Raw genomic sequence first — 20,166 nt, forward strand, 5'->3', positions numbered from 1 at the left:
CTCATGATGTGTCTTCCAGCACATAATAAACACCATATGGACATGTTAAAACGGTAAAAAACTTGATTTTCACTAGAGCCATCCAGAAACCCAGTCAGTGGTCAACATAAAGGGACTATGGTTGCGTTTAACAGCAGTGTGTCACCATACAAAACAGTTATTTTTTTACTGAAGTAGGTATAATGCAGTGTCTTTCATTTAGCATGATATTGTTGTTTAATTTATTGCCTCCGAGTCCCTCCGTGGTCTACTTTGGTTTCTTGCAAAAACACAGAAGAGTTGATGCAATATGTGAAGGTCATGGGAATGAGTAACATATTTAAGACCTGATGTCATTAATATACTCCTTTATGGCTCATCTGTGTCCATGCAGGCTTTGTGTGTCAGGACCCCCTGTCAAGACAGCCACGGACTGACCGAGGAACCGTGGACAAGCACCCGGCAACCCAGAGAACACAGGTAGTCGATGCGAACACACACACACACACACACACACACACACACACAACTGACCATCAAGCCAAGTCGTGCACTCATTCACCCTTCCTTGTGATACGTTCCCATTCTTGTCTTCATTTCTCTGTTGCTTACAGTACATTCCTGCCACTGCCATTGAGCTCTTGTCTTACCCTCATGGAAAATTCACTGTAATGCAAAACAACTGCTAATGTAATTACAGTGTTTGAGTGACATCAGTTTGCGAGTGCTACAGTCTCTGTGGCTTATTGTTTTATCATTTCTAATCAAGTGGCTAATACTCTCTCTAGGCCTTGTTGCCTAATGATGCCACAACAGCTAATGCACTTGGCTCCCTCCACTCGACTACTGCACCGAGATTTGGCACAGCATCTGCTGGAGGGATATTACTAAATCAGACAGATTTCTGCTCCACCTTATATTGTGTAAAGGGCCTGTTTAGACACACAGTAACAATGTTTCATTGTTGCATGTTGATGTGGTTCGCATGTTGTCTTTATACGCCTTCACGAAGGGTAAACAGTAATGCTGATGCAATGTCTTCACCCATTGCCTCTTAGAAACCTTTTTCTGCACCGACAGCCACTACACACAGCAGAGTGGTGAGTTTTACTCTGACTCAGACATATTAATCTTCTTCTGCCTTGTTTCTTTGCAATTCCCTGATGCCTGTTACATTACTGGTAAGAAATTGCTTACTGCTATTGCTTATTTGATTATGTGGCTTTACAATTTTTCATAGTGACAGACAGATGGCCTCTATCGATTCCTAATGCTGTTTTTTTAATAGTCATTAGCTGAGTGGCCCTTTTAAGCTGCTGCTTAAGATGCTGCAATGCACCACTCCACTCATGTGGTCAGAAACTTTGCTTTTCAGTCTTAGTTCTCCCGACATATCTAAATCAGGCTCAGCACTAGACCAGAGCTGTCACAGAGTCAGTTGAAGAACTCCAGGGGCCTACAGAGAACCTGTCCTCTCCCTTTACTCTGATCAGGGGCAACAGTTGAGACTTTTTCTGAGGGATTAGGCCTTGTCACTTTTTGGCTGCCTTTGAAACCCCCCAGCTGCGTCAGACAAATTAAATATAATCCCCCCGCTATTTAGATGACAAATTTTGTATGTGATCCCGTGGGGTTGTGCCCTGCTATCTGGCCCAAGTTCCAAACTACATGCCAAAGTTGTCAGTCACAGCCTGGTAGTGCGTACAGCAGGGAGACAGCCAGGAATGCCAATGCATGACAGAATGCTCTTTTTGTGTGACAGGGAGAATAAAGGAGAGGGTGGTTTTGGTTACCTGTGGTGTAGATTGCATATTTATATTACACTTGACTTTTTTGCCAATACTACTTTTGCAACCTTTAAACATAATTCAGTTCATTCTGGTTATAAAGCACACAATTTGGTTTCACTTTGTTGAGAAAAAGCAGTTAATATGAGTGTATAATGGTGTTGTCTCTACTCTTTTCCTCTGTAGCGTCAGAGGCCCACATCAGCCAGTAACTCAGAAACAGAGGGAGTTAAAGACAAGCAAGGAGCCAAACACAGCCAAGGAGACAGCACTCTGAGCATGACTGCTGAGGAGGTAAAGCCTTAATTATGGTGTTTAACATGCTGTGAGTAATAGTCTTTAAAGAAGACGACTGGATGTACATGGACTATATAATGCATAAATTGCATCTTTTTCAGAAACTTTTTTTTTATCTCACAAATGTAGATCAAAGTACTGAGGAGGATACAGGAGGAGTATGAGAGACGAGGAGGATTTATTAGGATCTTCCCCACTGCAGATACATGGGAGCTCTATGGGTAATAAGAGAGAACACATAGATCACTTCTATAAGGGATGTTTGTCTATGATGGTATTCATACTGATACTCAGATAAGTAGGACATCTAGAATAAATTAATGCAATCATGGCCTTAAATCCAGGCCATATTTCTCCTCTTGACTGTAACTAATTGAATCATAAGTCTAACTTATAGCTATAGAATAACTGGCAATTGTTGTCAGAAGATATTTGTACAGCTATTTGAGTTATGTTCCAAAAAATGTATCTCAAAGTGATTATATGTTGAAATCTGTTTGAAGCCCCTATTTAGGGAGGAAATCCATTTTTGTGGCTACAATCTATACCCCTGTATGAGGATTTGTTGCTTGATTAGATCCACGGGTCTCTTAGCAGGAGGGATTTTGTGGCATTTTTAAAAGCATATTATTGAGCGGTCTGGGAACTCATTGGGGCATTTAATAGCAGCTGCTGCCATAGTAGCTACTGTACATCACAGAAGTCTCATTTTAACACATTTGCCGCAAATAAGGAGGCCGAGGCTCATTGGAGCCCCTGCCTTTATGATTATTGTAATTTGCTTATTATCTTCTTCTCTCAGTGGATATCTGGAATCCAAGACATCAATGAACTTCATGTTGGCAAACAGACTTTTCCATGGAAGGTAAGCATTTCCATTGTGGTTGGGAGTTGGGGAATAAATCTCTCCATCAGTTTGTGGAAATGGCTGGATTCTAACGTAACGTGTGTTCGGTCTTTTGACTGGATAGGTGAGAGGAACAGGCGAAAAGATGAAGCACAGTCAACTTTTCCAGCGCACCCAAAGCCTATGTGGCATTGTGGTGTCGATTTAGGGGCAGGAGGGGAAAGACAGTAATAGATGAACTGGGCCATTTTATTAAACCACATTTTTGTTATTGTAATACAACATGCATTTAGGTTATTTGATTCAGTATGAGCTTTCAAGTTTTAACCACAGCTTTGACTGTTGCACCGTGTTGACTGGAGATTTGGCCCCCAACTAAGCTCATCTAGGATTTTTCCATATTCGTTAGGTAGCCAGATTATGGAGACGGCTGTTGCTGCAAGACCTCAGTTGCTGTTATTGTTTGCCCTTTATGCTTTGGACCATCACCATTTGTCACGTCAACTTCTGGACAAGCTACTTAACCACACTAATATTTCTCAGAACTGGCTCCAGTTAAAGTTGACATTGACATCCATTTCTCTGTTTTGTATTACACGATGATATACATATAAATCATTACTGTTGTTGTTATGACCATTGCGTTGACACGTCTTGCTCTGTCTCCCAGGAATGTGAATGGGAATGTGCAGCTGCAGGTGGACACAGTCCATGGCTGTCATGTTGTCCAGTATGAGAGGAAGCTGCTGTCTCTGGAGGCACGAGAGAGGAGACAGCGCCACCTGACTCATCGCTCTGCTGCAGGGAAGAAAAGAACGGGTAGGCCTGATGTATTCTGCTTCAGTTCAGAAAACAGTTTTTTTCTAAAACTGAGAAGAGTGTAGCTAAGTAGGACAACATCACACGCTAATGCACTTTTGGTTCCAATAAATAACTCCCTTGTGTCACAGTAAGGTTGGCCAAATATGACTCTGAATGAGTTCATTTCATTGCAGAAACAATAAAAAGCCTATTTAGAGTGTATGCGTGTATTCTATCCAAAATGCCAGTGATGCAACTGACATTTGTCTTTCCTTGCGCTGCTGCATACCTCAGGGAAGGAATCCAAGGCCTCCCCGACTGAGAACAGCAGTCAGGAGGGAGAGGAGTGTGCTCAGGAGGAAAGAGAGGAGGTGAAACAAGTTCTTGAGCCAGTCTCCCACAAGGCTTTGGTAGCAGAGCAAAGAAAACAAGTGGCCACACCACTGGAGCGCTGCCACAGTGAGTCTCTGTCCAGCTCAGAGGCAGCCATGCACAATGCCAGGCCCCAAGTCAACCTGCTCAACATCCTTCAGCAGGGGTGGGAACTCAGGTCAGTCTGTATTCTGGGCTGCTGCTCAGGTTGGCTGCTGCTCTGACTGTATTTTCATTTCCTTTAAATTCCCATTCTCATCATCACAGGCTAAGCCGCTGCCTCTGGCTTGCTCTCTAATTGCTGGGGGTCTACAAATGTCAGTCAGTATTATTTTTGTATGTCATAGAGGCTAAAACACACACACTGCCCACATAAGTTGTGTTAAAAAAAAAAAAAAAAAAAAGCCATTTTATTTTCTAACTTTTCATGCTTTGCTGATAACTGTTTTACCTTTGAGGCTCTATGAAAACAAACTCAATTGTGTGCTCACATGTTGTCATTTATAGATAGGTTAATCATCTATTCATAATCAGAGAAGCGAAATGTTTCTATATTTTCATTTTAAAGATAACCACTGCTTTCATTATCATGATGTGTCTGTTACATCGTTAAATTTAAAAGTTGAGAAGTCAGGACCTTTTGAGGAATGGGGTTCCGGGTTGAAGAAGCTTTTTTGTCAGCATATGGTATGTAGGCTTAGAGATTCTGATATGGCCATGGAGAATTCCATGGGTTATACTTGAACCATTCCAAATGAAATGGAAAAAGAGTTTTATACCATACTATACTATAAATACCTTACTATAAATAAGCTGTCACTCTTGGACTTAGATGCTGGACAAATTCAGCTTTTCTCCCTGGTGGAATTGCAGCGACGTGTGGTAGTAGTTTTTCCAAAACAGCATGCAGTTGCTTTATTGAAGGGGTTTGATGGCTCAGTTAGGTTTGATCAAGTGCAGAGAAAACAATGATCAGCGGAGCTTTGTCAGAAGTGATGAGTCTGAAAGGGTTCCTGCATTTTAACTATCTACTTATCAAATTGTTCTTATGTGATCTTTTGGATTAGCGCCAGTCAATACCATAATCTGCTGCATGCTCTGTAGAGGCTAAAGCTTGACTTTAAACTAAACTAATGAAGTGAAGAAAGTTGTCAAAGATGAAATAACAGCAGACATAAAGCAAAGGCTTCCAGATTTGCTGAGAAAGACAATATCCTGACTTTCTTTAATTAAAGAATGCTGCTATACTCTGTTAGACACATAAATTCAGTTTGCTGTATGTATCGCTATACATGCAACAAAGACTGTAGTCTTCTGTCAATGTTAAATGTAAACTTGAAATTATACTTTCAGTAGAAATTACAATAACAAGTCTGAGTTCGTAGGAATTCCTCAGAACTTGCCAGGACTGTGCACGACGCTGGGAAATTATCATACAACATTTCATTGTTTGTGTTTGAAAGCTTTTTCCAAAACATTTTTTTAACCACAGCACTCTCACCAGGTTCACCTGGGTCTCAAAGGCAGTTTATACATTTTGATACTGATGCAGAACAAGTTAGACTGCGTTTCAACAACTTGTGGCTGAAAGTGATATGCGCTGTGCATGTTTTTGGGTTCTCTCTTTTTCTGGATGATGTCAGCAAACTGAATGAGTCCAACTGCTTGTTTTCTCGTATATCACAAATGCCAAATCAAATTAGCTTCTACTGTCAGTTTCAAGAGAATAACAAAGGACTTACTGGATATCATTTTGTTATCAACTGTTGTTGTTTCTTTCATTTGCTATTGTTTTACTATTTTGCAGTTCTTGATAGTTTTCCTCTCTCTCTTCTGCCTCCTCTTCAGTAAAGTGCAGGCCCGGATTGCTTTTTCCTCTTACCTGCAGCGAGTCCAGCAAAGGCTATTAGCAGAGAGCAGAGCCAACACCATCCCAGCTTGGCCAGACAAGGACAACGACCAAATGGTACATTTAAAGCCATTTTAAAAAAATTTTTCCTGATAAATAAACAGCAGTGGGATCCCCTGGAGCATTGTTTCCTTTGTATGTATATATATATGCCAGATTTCCCTTATTTTTCTGTTACTCATATGTACCCTGACTGTAGCTGAAATGTGTATGAGACATTTGTGGCCACATAGAAGGAGAGCGTAGACTGTAAAAGTGAGACCAGTTGGAAAGTCTGCATTGTAATGGCATACATCATCATCATCAGTGACCTCAAGCCTTTGGGGAGAATCAGTGTGAACTCAAAGCTTTAAATTCAGACGTCTCAGTGTTTTCAAAGGAGTTGAACCCTGAAAGGAGAACACACAGGCAGCATGATGAATCAGTGATTTGGGGCGGCAATGAAAGATTTCTCGTGTGTTTTCTGTTTGCACAGGAGCTGGTGATTCGCTTTCTGAGAAGAGCAGCCAGTAACCTTCAACAAGACATAAAGGTAGTCTTGCCTAGTCGCCAGTTACCATTGCAAGACCGCAGACGCATTCTGTCCCACCAGCTGGGGGAATTTATCCACTGTTATAACAAGGTACCTTAGCCCAGACTTCCGTTTCATCACACAATTCAGAGGTGATTTAAACACAGAGGACATTGTGCTATTTACATCTGCTTGCTGTCTTACTCTTTATTATCTGCTCAGGAAACTGAACATATGGTGAAAAAACAGGAAAATAGCAAAGAGGAGCATTGTGTTAACTCAAGAGTGTTTCAAGAGTACATCACTGCAGCGAGGTTAGTAAATTGGCAGGCACACTTACTTTTGTTCAGTGCTTGGCTCTTTACTGTTTCAGTTACATATGCTACTGACTGAAGAGTGATTCCAATCTGCTGTACACATTTATCCCTTGCCTTTTGTCTTTTCATTAACAGTGAAAATGATCTGGAGGAAATACTGACATTCTATACGCAGAAAAATAAATCGGCAACCGTCTTCCTAGGAACAAAAGTCCGAAGTGTTAAGAAAGATGTTCATGAAGTAAATGTCTTAGGAGATCAAGGTAATTCCAACAGTTCCTTCCACGGGTGTCCCTTATTATCTTTAATGTAGGTCTGGTTTATGTTTTAATTTTTTATCATTCAAGCACAGTAAACAGAAATTGTTTAGATTTGTAAACCCCTAAAAAAGGGAAGGGAAAAAGCTTGAGTCATCTGGGGTGAAGAAAAGGTCAGCCTCAAATGATTAGAACTCATTGCAGGAAAACAAATGTGTGTCAGAGCTGAGGAATGGCTAACTGATGATAAAGAAGCTCTGGTTTCTTTCCTCCTTTGAACAGCTCTGCCTGTGGCCAAAGAAGATTCCAGTGCTTCAGAGTCCTCGCTCTCCACCGGGAAAGTCAGCACTGACCCAGACATGAAGGCCACTGAGAGTCAGCCTTCTGTCCGCATGTTGCCTGAAGACCGTCAGGCAGAGGTTAGGACTGGTAAAACTCAGCCAGATGTCCAGTCGTCTCAGCACTGCTCCAGTTTTCCCGTGACTTTAGACTGCACGCGCATCAGTCTGCAGCACTGCTCTCCTGCTCCAGCATCCCTGCCTCTGCACTGTCCGCCACCTCCGCCACCCCCTCATCCGCCGTCATATGCACAGTCCTTGGCAAAATCTTACTTCTGCCACTCTGAGACTCTTTCTGACCCTCCTGCATACACCTCTGCTCCTGTGATCACACAACCTCAGAGAGAGATGGGGACAGCTACATCCACAGGCTCAACAGGGACATCAACCCAGGTGCTCAGAAGGATTCATTCCTTTACCTTGTCCCATCCATCAGCCTCCTCCATCCCAAGTGCCACGCACATCTATAGCCAGAAGCTCTCAAGACCCACATCGGCAAGCCAAGGTAATCCTATTGTTCCACATGCTGTTGTTTCAAATCCATCTCACTGTCATGTTTCCACCTTTTTCTTTTGTTTTTCTTCTTCAGTGATCAAGAAGAGCAGTTCCAGTAAGCTCAAGTCAAACTCAGTGGGTGCTTTCAGGGAGTTAAACTCTCTGTCTGCTCAGGCCCAGTCTAACCAGCAGGCCTTCATCTCAGCTCTGCAGAAGCTGGCTGACAAGCAGGTTACTCGCCACTGTGCCAGTTCCAGTCACATCAACCTGCTGACACAACACGTAAGTTTATCATGCCTTTAACCCCTGTAGCCATCTGAGTGGACAGCGACCTCTTTTAAATAAGAGACTATGTTGAGTTATTAAAGAACTGTAAACTGATCTGTGTAATGTTTCATGTGAAGAACAATCTGGCCCCTCTGCAGTCGTCTCTCACTGTGAGGTCTTTGATAATTCTCTTTGTTGATGCGTAAACCTGGCTCAGACCCCATGCCGATCGACGGCATCTAGCTGCACATTCATTCAGCAGACCTGTTGGAGCCACGGGGTCTGCTGCCTCGTACCACGCACCTTCCTCCTTCAGCCCCCAGCTCGCCTGCAGTCTGTGGGCTGGTGTGGGGGGTGGGTCTGGAACCGGAGTTTGAAGCTGGCTGGCCTAAACAGTGGTGAGCCGCATCAAGCCTCGGCTCTGTGTGAGGTCTCATTATCAGATGCACCATGGGGGAGTGATTTCTGTTGATACTTAACAAGCAGCCACTTTTTTGTGGTAATTGATGCTTATAAATGGAGGAATGTGGCAAATTGGCACTGAGCAGGGGAGTGGCAGCTCCGTTGGCTCCATCACCACCTTCTCCTATATTCCCCGAAGGTTTGGCCCTCAGCTTGGGGAGCCCCTCAACCTTTCCTCCCCTACACCTCCTCCACCTCCTTCTCCTCCTCCTCCGCCTCTGTCAAAGTTTTTTTTGTGATGGCACCAGACCACACAGACTGCAGTTTTTATAGCTTCCCTGTGACTGTACATTATTCTGTCTATCTGAAAGATGTTTGCTGTATTTCCTGTGAGTAGTTAATCCCAGGCATGGCAGCAACTTATTTTTCGGAGTAAAATAGTCCAGTGTTTAGCACTTAAAGGCTCAGAGTGCATTTAGGGTTTTTTAGGGCTCAGATTTGAAGTCATTAAATCACTTGCTGATCTAAATGGAGAACTTTGTAAACATGAACAACACCCTGTTGCACAGTTGACCTCTAAGGTTTATGTAATTACTCACTCTCATGCTAGGCCACGTACACAAAACAGAAACTGAAATTGAGTAAAGCCAGACATGGTCACCATCAATAAAGTGGATATACTCCTGTGCTGTGATGATATGATGGTGAATCCCTCCAGCGTCTGTGTACGTACATATGTTTACGTCCAAGACATTATAATCCGTCCTTGTAATACTCAAATAGACAAGCCTGTGTATATGACCATAGATGATGGGTTATTATAGCCGATACATACATTGGAAGATTTATTATGGTAAATATATATTAAAATTTTGCTCTCTTCGTATGTTACATGATGTTTTACCAAAACCTCCTGCATTATTAGCCTTCATATGTGTTTTAACTTCCTTACTTTAAACTTCATACGAATATGACCAGTCTACCTTAATAAGTAAACTCGAGCTGCTGTAGCTGTGCAACAACATGCTGACACATTTTTTACGTCGTGCAAGGCTTGGCAGCTTTACAGATTTCCTATTGGACATTTAATACACAGGAGGAAATAAAGTAAATAAAACCCTACAGCAGTGTGATTAATTCTCCCGCTGGATTTCACTGAACTTAATTCCCAGAGTGGTGCGGAGCCGTACAGAGGTGCATTTTGCCACAGAAGTGCTGATGTGGTTGTAAACACATTTTGCCTGGCGCGTCATGATAACTGATTCTGTTCAGGATGGAGGACGGGGAGGAGGGCGGGAGGGGACCACCTGGATTTAGTGCTGAGCGGAGACGAGCTGTGCCATGTGCTGTGTGTACATTTCACACAGCCCCCAGATACAGAAGACGGAGGTGGTCGATGTAAGGAGGAGCGTGATATGACACTAATTCATCGGATCCTATACATCACATCCATTTCTTTAGACGTGGGGGTCACTGGTGGGGAGATGTTTAGTTAATGTGACTTAAAGGTGAAATATGTGGTTCTGATGTACTACTTTTTAAATACAGCAGATACCTCCACACAGATATCTCCTTTCACGCCACCTGTAACAATGATTTAAGGCTTATAATACAATGCATGTAATTCTGTTCTATTTGTATACATAAATTACAGTTAAGTTGAATATTCTCTTCAAATCTCCTTCTCTGCCAACAGTTGACCAACCTGAACTTGGCCAACAGGATGCTGGGCAGAGAGAGTTTCACACTCAATCCCAAAGCTTTTACAACCCAAGGGCCAGTGAGAGCTGTTCACTCTGGAACAGATCTGCAAAGCGGCACTAGGTGAGTCCATGGAAATGCACGCATATACAAAATCACGAGGGTCCCCGTAAACATGTTTTAACACATACGCTACTATGGCCTTTTTACTGCTGTGTGAAAGATGTCTCCTGCTTAATGTAGTAGAATAGTCCATTCTTAGTGTTTGTGCACCGGATTTACACACATGTAATGTCCCAGAATCATCTTGTACATTCATATATCAAACAAATTTAAGGTGATTAGATAAAATTTCACCCTCAGTAGATGAATGCAAAAACAGCTGTGTGGTGTCAGACTCTGCACATACATCATGCTGCACAGTGAATTTCAAACGTCCAAGTGAAGTAACTCTATCCAAAACCCATTCTTAGTCACCAGAGATTACAAAAATAAGTCTTTTCTTGTTCTTTCACTTTGATGGATTGTGTACCTCCTACCTCTAGGTGTTATCTTCCAATTTTTGACTTCAGTTTTTATAATATTCTGTATATGCTGCGCATGTGGGCGTAAAATCCAAATGAAAATCTGTTTAAACTATTCTGTTCTTTTAATAAGAATTAGCATTGCTTGGCAAAAACAGAAAATGACTAATGTTACAGATGTTATAAATGATATAGAAACTACAGATTAACAAATGTAATAGAACACTGAAGTGATCATTTTATAGGCTCTTGATATATTTTTATTCTTTATAACTGTTTTCATAGTTTCGCTCTATTATTCCACTTTTGCATTTAGCACACTGCATTTGCTGCCTAATACAAGCCTGACTACTACTTATGGTCAAGTTTCACCATTGTGCTCATGTGTACTATTTATTTGTCTTCTCCTGAGGCAGCAGACAGAGAATAGTCCATTACTGTCTCAATGGGGTTCATTGCCAAGCTAAACAGAGTGTCCTTCCTCTGACAGACTTACTGTAAGTTTGAGATGCTGTGCTGCCATACACAGATGTTGGAGAAAGTATACATAGATATTCTTGTTTTTCAGAACCTGTGATGAGGCCTAAAGCATTAAAACACTGTAGTTGACTGTTGAAGCTGTTTTTTTCCCCTTCTTGAGATTGATTTTTACAAAAGCTTCAGAAACACTGTTTAGGTATCAAATCGGATTCACTTTTGCCAAATTGCCGTCCTGAGGATTTTCTGTATAATCAATTTTATGCAAGTCTTTACTTTAGGCACTTAAATTGCGGTATCCTATTTGGTCACACTCAATAGATTCCGAAGGCCTTTTTAATGGTCTCTGACGAATTTTTAGATTGAAGATTGTTGGTCTTTGGAAAAGGACTGCGGAGCGCCAACACCCCTCTGGGCAGGCTAGTTCAACTCCGTGCCTGGAAATGGGCATTTTGTTCCCATTTTAATTGTGCTTCGTGGAACTAAGTAGCAGTAGAATTGGCTGCTGGGTGGTGGCAGCGTGTGAAGCAGGCTGGCAGCTTAAAACATTGTGTTGAAGGGGTGCTGGAGGCGGTGGTGCAATGTCAACACCCACAAAGTCTGTCTGCTTCAGGCTCTCGCCTCTGCTCCACTGAAATTCTGCCTACATCACCCCAAAGCTTACCCCTGTCACACTGCTCCGAGAAGAGGAGGAAGGACAGAAAATGATCACATGGTCTATGGGGCCAGGACTGTAAGCCTATAGGTGAATGAAGGCATGATTTATTGAGGACTGAGCGTCAGTGGTGTCCTCTTTTCTTTTCCTGCTGATATGTGAGTGGCAGTGTCTCAGACAGCTTGGCCCTGATCTCGGACTCTGTTTTTCCAGTCCAGCCCTTCCTTATGTATCGAGCTGTCAGGGAATTCCAGGAATGTCTGGCCTTTTCCCTTTTTATAATGTTTTTATTTCCACAAACCAAAAAGAGACTTTTAATAGAATTTATAATTTCACTGATAGCTTCATCTTGCTTTTATATATGATTCTGTGGAAACTTAAATCACATTTGTAGGGATCCGGTGCTGTGATGGATCCCATTTTTCTATTGAATTTCAGACCGTTCCTTTACTTTTCCATATGCTGTTTTGGTTCTTTGGTCATCAGAAAATAAATGTTAGTACAGGCTTACCTTTCAGCTTTCCATATTTCAGGATAATAATTCCATGATTTAAGAGGAGGAATATACAGTAGGTTTAGTTTAAGAAGAAAATATACAGCTCCCTTTATCTTTCCATGGGTCACTGGCTGCAATACAAAAAGCTCTCTTTTGCCCCAGTACTTCCAGCTCTTGGCTTGGCATTACTGCAATGCAACATCTTTAATAAGATATTAGGATAAATTGTTCTGATTTCATCACGACTCTGTTACTTAAAACACAGAATTTCCTGAGTCCCCTCCCCCTACGCTTGGGCTGATGGTTTGTGCCAAACATACTGAAACTGTTAAGAACACTGGCTCTTTTAGCAACCACAGGGGTGAAGTATGATGGGTTTCAAAGAGCAGCACGGCTCTTTGAAGTGCTGCTGCCAGGATCTACCAGGTATGCTGCATCAGCACTCTTAGCCTCAATCCAGTGTGCTGACAATCAGTGGGCTTTGAACCATCCAGCGTGTCTTCATGCACCCACACTTAACTTAGTGATCACTTCCGGTGTTGGACCTCCTGCTACATTCATGATGATTTCCATTCAGTGTACATGTGAATTGATGGGAGCTCTTAAAATCACTCAGATGGCAGGAAGTCAGACATTCAGACTGGGGTCAACCTCAAAAGCAGTTTGTTGTATTTGGTTAGGTTACTTCTGCACAGCGTGAGAGAGCCAACTTGTATTTCCTTGTTGGTAATTTTACCTTTATTTCTTCTTCAGCTTGGTAAATAAGTCAGCACATGTTAATGCTTTGATTTGCTAGAACCGGCTGTGATTTCTTTTTGTGATGGACCTCCATGTCTGCCTTGTATTAAGTCACCAGCTGGTCATGGTTGGTCCTCACTATTTGCGTTAGTGATGTGAACACTCATTACAGCATTCTGAGCTGCGTTATTACCCTGGCCACAAAAATTACCTCCCAACTTTCGTCTCCTTGTACGTACAAATGGCTTCAAAGCCTCTGCAGTGTTACTTTCACTCCAGCTCTGAACTGCGAAATACCACAACCCTGCTTATACAGGGTATTTTTAGCTCCGTTCAATACTTTGTCAGATTGATGTTTAACTTGGTCGAATTTTGTAAAGACGTACCATTCCAAAGGATTTTATGACAGCCCATTTGCTGAAGCAACAATCAGACTAATCAGAAAAACTCCAGTAAAAATTTCAAAGTTCTTTGATGGGGACAAAGTCTGACAAAATTGGTCTGGTGTCTCTCTTCCTTTGACTTTAAAAGAAGAGAAGATTTTATTCCCATTGATTGAAGCCAGATGTGGTAATAGGAAGCCTTAAGGTAAAAACGAGTGAAATTCCAGTGAATAGATTTAGGTCGTTCAGCAGTTACACACACCTTTACAGCAGTATTCAGTCAGTATTTTGCAGAGTTGTGAAATGTGTGACGGTGAATTAAGACTCGGCTACATAACCTAATAGTTCATTCATTGCTTACTTGATGTATAAAGCTTTTAGTATGTAACTTCTAATTCTAAATCAACTCAAGTCAAGTGATACCACTGAAAGCAAGCACAGACTTTATTGACATGTAATTAGGAGACATCTGCGGTGCCATCCAGTTAAAAGTTTTATTATTGACCATGTACAAGAAGTCACTGCAGAATGATGAGCTGTGACTAGTTTCTGAGCAACAGTTTGCAAAAATACAGTTTTCAGAGTGTGCAGGAAACATCCAATTACATCCAAAATTCAATCTTGTTCTCTAACTGGACTTTTGAAATGTCATCGAAAAGCATCCCAGATAAATACTGAAAAGAGCCGAACCAAATAGTCATTTAATCACAATATTTTCAGACCCTAGCTTTACTAATGTTGGACTGGCTGCTTCTCTTTGTCATATTCCAGTAAACAGAACAAATAAAACAAGACTTTTGAATTTAACTTAAATTAAAAATTCAATAAAATTTTATTTTATTTGCATAGTAGTTAGTTTCAGTCCTGTTATTGAAAAGGAACTTGAATTTCAGTCAAATGTTAGGTATGTCAATCTTCGCTCCTCTAAATATGACATGAGGTTGTCTGAAAATACAATTAGTGAACATTTTTGAGGGTCTCTACAATACAGAACAAGAAAAATGAATCCAACCATTCATTATACTCCATGCTTTTGTGGTAAATACTCAAAAAGACGGGTTCAGACTTCTGGCGTTTAGGATGTTGCAAACCTTAAGAATCAGTCCTGTCAACTTATAGGGTGGGACTTCCTGAAACATCATTTTTCTTCAGAATCATTTCCCATATTGAGTATATATGGCCGAATCACTTCACTTTTACAACTTGCTATTGTGTAGCGTAGAGTAGTTTTAGCGTGTTTGAGGAGTCACTATGTAATATGTAAATTTCATAGGCAAAGGTTTGTTTCAAGTGGTGCAACTGACTCAAGCCCATAACCAGGTATACAATGAAATTTTAAAATAGAGAAATTCCCTCTGATTTTATTTCTTCCCGGCCATGTGGCTCATTTACCTCAAGTATAATTGTCAAGAAATTAAATCTATTGTGTAGCTTTGAGCCAAATGTAAAGATGATTAAGTTGTTTATCAGTAAAGTCAACGACTTGCTTTTTAGAGCAGACCACTTATTGTTTTATGATTCTGTATTGCTTCTCACTGCACTTAATAAATCATCAGCCAGCTCTGCTATGCTGCCCTCAAAAAATCCCCAGATGCTTGTCATACTTTGTACTTTAAGGATAGCTCTACTCAGTGTCATGTCGTTGCAATAAAACATGGTAAACAAACACTGATTAATGGCTGGAAATACCCTGACACTCTTGAGGCGACTGATGTTTATACTGACCAGGCAGGGCTTTGAGATACTCTGCCATGATGTCATCTCAAACGGTACATTTTCCCACATTCACACTGAGTTAGATTGATGCCGCACATGTGCTTAACTTGCACCGCTGTGTTGTTCTACAGTAAGTTATATCAGCATATTAAAGGATGGCGAGCACAGCGGGGAGTAAGCCGACACCCACGAGCAGAAGTCTGACAGGGAGGGAAGTCCCAGATAGCTGGAGCTCCACACATGTGGCGTGATGAGAAACTCAGATGTAAAAACTGTTCTTCTCTCTCATTGCTGTTTTTTCTATTTCATTGGTCGCTGTGTTGGATGAAACGGCTTCCTCCTGCTTGTAAAATTCATGGTGATCTGTTGTAGTTTTTAAGCTTGGTGTTGGTTGACAGGCCCTGTCTGAAAAGACCACTCCACGGGGTTCTGCAGTGACATCGTGCTCAAGAAAAGCATATGCTCTCAACCTGCGATTGTCAGTTTCGGACCATATGCTAATAAAATGGTAGCACTGAAGGTCCCAGCGGTCCAGTGTGCAAACTGCAGCCAAGGAAATCACTGCTGTAAACAAAGAATGACTTCTTGTTTTGTCTCCTGGCGTTGTAGGATCTTTGGCCTTGCGAGGTTCACAGACAAGCCTTTGTTTCTAGAAGCTGAAAAAACTGAATTGGCCCGTGGGTCACACCAGTTGTTTTTGCAATATATGTGCTATTATGTGAACTGAGAAATGCATGGGCGGATAGCATGTTCACATGAGTTTAAGATCCCTTGTGTCTTTGTGTGGCCACACTGGATTTTTTTTTTTTTTTTCACTTGAGCAACACAAGATTATTATCCCACAGTGTGCATTGTTGTTCAAGATTAATTGAATTCTAATTTTAGAGCTTATCATAGTTTGGCTCTAAAAATATTGTGGCTATTGTGATTTTAAGTCTGCTGTGTTTACTTTAACTCTAGACCAATGGACAAATGTTATTGCATGCAATGGGAGGAATTTCCAAAAACTTTTTTGTCATTAAGACCCCCAGGGATCCCATTTCTTCAGCTGTACATGTATCTCTTTCTTTTTTCTCTTTTATATTTTTCCTTGCAGCTCCCAATAGTGCTCTTTATGGCATTGTTTTTGGCTGAGGTGGTATATATACAGCAGCACACCAGACTCCATATAGACTCAATTTAAGCATGTCTGAAGGGGAGGCTGGTCACCTCATTGCTTTAACAGGGGCCAAAAAGGAAAAAAAAAGAGGCTGAAACAGGCTTAGTTCTAATGACAGATAATCCAGTTACAAACTCGTGGAGCTCGTCTAAAGGTTTGCTTTCCAGGTTGTGGCTTTGTGATGTGAATGGAACGTGAAGCTCGGGGAGCACTGAGGCAAAGAGGAAGGGTTTTTAGTTCAGCCGATGTTTGCCACAGGCTTGCCCTCTGCTTTGACTCTGATTTGCACACTTTGATTTGAGGCTTCTGTGGGCCCAGCAGCCACCGGCTAGGATGCTGTTAGCTGTCTTGTCGTTTTACTCTTTACCAGGGGTGCTGCATCTCAACATGTTGAGGGAATTGGGGGAGTTAATCAGCTACTGTCGCTGTCTCTGCCACAGGGTTGGATAGTAATATAACTAACAAGAAAAAGATGGTAGCAACTACTCTACTATTATAGCTCACTATTGAAACTCTGAAACTTGTACCTTTTTCCTATATTCCACATAATACAGAGGAATGTGACTATTAAACGATCAGGATCAATATATTTATTTAGGACAATCTAGTCTGATCAAAGCCACGTGAAAACAATGATCTGTAGTATTATCTTTAAGTTAACTGCACTTGTACATGGCATTTTTAGAATAAAAGTAGAAGGTCTATGTTTATTATTTTAATGTCTGGAAGTGTTCATATATGATGATGTTCTCACTAACCCAGTGAAACAAATACTGTATGCAGTAATTTTGATAGTAAGCTAGCACTCCTACCTCTCAGTTTATACAGTAAAACTATTTCATGACACAAACTCCCCTGTCTCACATCCCTCTTTCTATTCTTGTCTGTGCTCCATGTTTTAAGTAGGATTAACTCTAAATGTGTTAAACTAGTCATTGATCAATAGAACCAAAAGATGAGATATACTAGAGAGGTAATAGCCCTGCTTTACACAACTTAAAAGGAATACTCAGACATTTTGGAACATATACACTACTGTTCAAAAATTTGGGGTCACCCAGGCAATTTCATGTTTTCCATAAAAACTCACACTTTTATTCATGTGCTAACATAATTGCACAAAAGTCTTCTAATCATCAATTAGCCTTTCAACATGATTAAGTAACACAGCGTACCATTAGAACACAGGAGTGATGGTTGCTGGAAATGTTCCTCTGTACTCCTATGTAGATATTCCATTAAAAATCAACCGTTTCCAGCTAGAATAGTCATTTACCATATTAACAATGTCTAGACTGTATTTCTGATTAATTTAATGTGATGTTCATTTTTTTTTTAAAAACTGCTTTTCTTTCAAAAATAAGGACATTTCTAAGTGACACTAGACAGTACTGAACGTTGTTGTATATATTTGCTTTAATGCTGAAAAATGTCTTTATAGGATAATGTATTTTTCCTCAGTGTGATTGTTGTTCTTGTCAACAACAGGTGAAACCTATGTAAGTGTTCAATTTCTTCCACAGGGCAATAACAAAATGAGCTGACACTTCTAATCAGATGGGAATAACTGCAAAGTAGCACAGGTTATATGAGTCAGAAGAGAAAGTGTGTTTGTATTTCTGTTATATTGCTTCCTCATTCACTTTCTTTTCCCCTGCTCTCTCAGCCACAGGCCACTGAAGGATGAGGAGGGCCTCTGGGATGGGCAGATGGAGAGTGCCTACAACCTGGTGACGGGAGTGAACCCCAAGCAGCGCTACCAGCCCACCCAGGGAAGCTACCAGCTCCAGTTTGCTATTCAGCAGCTGCAACAACAGAGACTGAAGTCTCATCAGTTTCTGGACCAGAGTCACTGCAGACACAAGGTACAGAAGAGAGATATTGTGTTATTTTTCTACATTATCTCAAGATAAAGATGAGCCCATTTATCATTTTCAAGGGGGAATCGCCGGCGTTCCAGTTCACAAAGCACACAGATGTATTAGAGGTCAACTTTCAGCTTCAAGTACACTACAGCTGGAGAGTTTTGGATTTTTCCAGGTCCTTTGGGGGGACATCTGTTTACTACTGAGTGTTTAGAGGCAGTGACAGCATCTATTAACTGGTTATTTGTTGCTTACACAGTTTTAGTTCCTCATAATTTGTTTCTATAAAGAGCTCAGACAGACATAGAGCTCAACTGTTGATGGAGGCATACAAATGCATGGTAGTAATTGCAGTTGTTTTAATAAATTAGGATTAAAGTACAAATTACAAGAGAAAGAGCTTCTTTTGTTTTGGTTTGAAGTCTTAATTTAGCAGCAGCACCACATGGAGAAAGACTAAGCAACGTGTATGAGCTATTAAATTATAACTCAGGAAACCCTCATATTTGTGTCTGTACAAAACATTCCCTTACCTAAGCACAGCACTGTCCAAAATAGTACAAAATACACCCACATCAAGAGGAAAGCTTTCGTGTTAGCATTTACAGAGCTATTCTGAGAATCTTCTTCCAAACCGCTTAACAAATTGATGTTTGGTGGGAACGTCTTCCTCAACAGAAGCTCATTCCTGGAGAGCCAAACATGACTCCTCACCCCCAGTTTACATTGTTTGGCTGACTGACTCGACTAGGCTTATATTGGAAGATGAGTAATCAAGGAATGCTGCCCACGAGGGCACTAGAGAGGCCCCGTTGCAGATTCCTTTATGAGTTTTAAGTCTCACCAGTTCAGTTCATATCAGATTTGAGTTCCCATTACAACTCAAATCAAATTTTGGGCTATGATTTTCCCAGCAGCAGAATTGTAGTGACAAAAAGCCTTTTAGTCATGGCTGACTAGCCGTGACAGATGTGATTTGGCTGTTTTTACAGGGAGATTAGAAAGGTAGAAAGGTCTCGGTCATTTTGCACAGTGTAATTTTATTTGTTTAGAGAAAAAAGATAAACCCTCCGTCTTTCTGTACGGTGACTTTGAAAGAGGATCTTAACAGGAAGAGTGTATTTACTCATTTTCCAGAGGATTTTGTGGAGTCTATCTATGGATGGAGAGAAATGGAGACAGGAGAGTGCCTTGGGACGGCTTACAGGGTGGAATGATTGGATGCACCCACTTTTTCCACACTGTCCTGAGTAATGCAGTTGCTCACACGTCATTGTTTTTTCATCGACTTGGTTGGGCCCTAATTAATGCAGTTGAGGTGATATTTCTCTTGGCCTGGTCTGGTAGCCTTACACAAGGCATTTTATGAAAGTGATCCTTTGCCTCTCTCAGTTCCGTTTCTTTTTTTTGTTTTTGTCTTAGATTGAGCACAGTTGACCACGTTTCCCTTATTTGTGACATGTTCCATCATAGTGCAGGCGTGTGGAGGCCGGAGTATCTCTTACAGACTAAAATACATTGTGGCATCTAGGACCGCATGTACACAGTGCGGCACACACATCGTTAAGACAAAGCCATCCTGTTGTTCACCCTCATAAACTGAGGTCATACGAAGGCTGACTCTGGATACGGGTGTCTCACCATCAAGTCAGACATCCTCACTAAAATCCTAGTTTGTTCCATCCACATGGGTCCTTCTGCCAGCTGTCCTGGCAAAGTGTGCTATTTCATGTATTGCTTAGCTATTAGACCCAGATTTTCATTGCAGGTAATGCACCTTGATTGGTCCAGGGATTAGTCAGTGACTTGACTTTGCTCTTTAGTGGCATTAGAGAGGGGCTTCATACAAGTATACTTCATACCCCTGAAGTTA

The 20,166-nt window shown here is 41.2% G+C and overlaps 1 protein-coding gene across 4 annotated transcripts in view; it reads left to right on the top strand.

The window, feature by feature from the left end:
* ttll5 (tubulin tyrosine ligase-like family, member 5) overlaps positions 1-20,166 on the top strand; it is a 53,215-nt gene that overhangs the window by 22,977 nt on the left and 10,072 nt on the right. For 2 of the 4 annotated variants that reach the window (XM_055006236.1, XM_023275487.3), the window contains exons 15-29: positions 374-459; positions 1,038-1,079; positions 1,953-2,060; positions 2,193-2,284; positions 2,866-2,928; positions 3,581-3,729; positions 4,006-4,261; positions 5,932-6,049; positions 6,468-6,614; positions 6,726-6,817; positions 6,956-7,083; positions 7,360-7,920; positions 8,005-8,192; positions 10,276-10,403; positions 18,095-18,293. In XM_055006236.1, the coding sequence (XP_054862211.1) occupies positions 374-459; positions 1,038-1,079; positions 1,953-2,060; positions 2,193-2,284; positions 2,866-2,928; positions 3,581-3,729; positions 4,006-4,261; positions 5,932-6,049; positions 6,468-6,614; positions 6,726-6,817; positions 6,956-7,083; positions 7,360-7,920; positions 8,005-8,192; positions 10,276-10,403; positions 18,095-18,293 (2,357 nt within the window). The remainder of the gene's footprint in view (positions 1-373; positions 460-1,037; positions 1,080-1,952; positions 2,061-2,192; positions 2,285-2,865; positions 2,929-3,580; positions 3,730-4,005; positions 4,262-5,931; positions 6,050-6,467; positions 6,615-6,725; positions 6,818-6,955; positions 7,084-7,359; positions 7,921-8,004; positions 8,193-10,275; positions 10,404-18,094; positions 18,294-20,166) is intronic. The other 2 variants (XM_055006237.1, XM_035950623.2) reach the window with 1 other exon arrangement.

This window comes from Amphiprion ocellaris, chromosome 20 (genome assembly GCF_022539595.1).
Source record: "Amphiprion ocellaris isolate individual 3 ecotype Okinawa chromosome 20, ASM2253959v1, whole genome shotgun sequence".
Classification (NCBI taxonomy): domain Eukaryota; kingdom Metazoa; phylum Chordata; class Actinopteri; family Pomacentridae; genus Amphiprion; species Amphiprion ocellaris.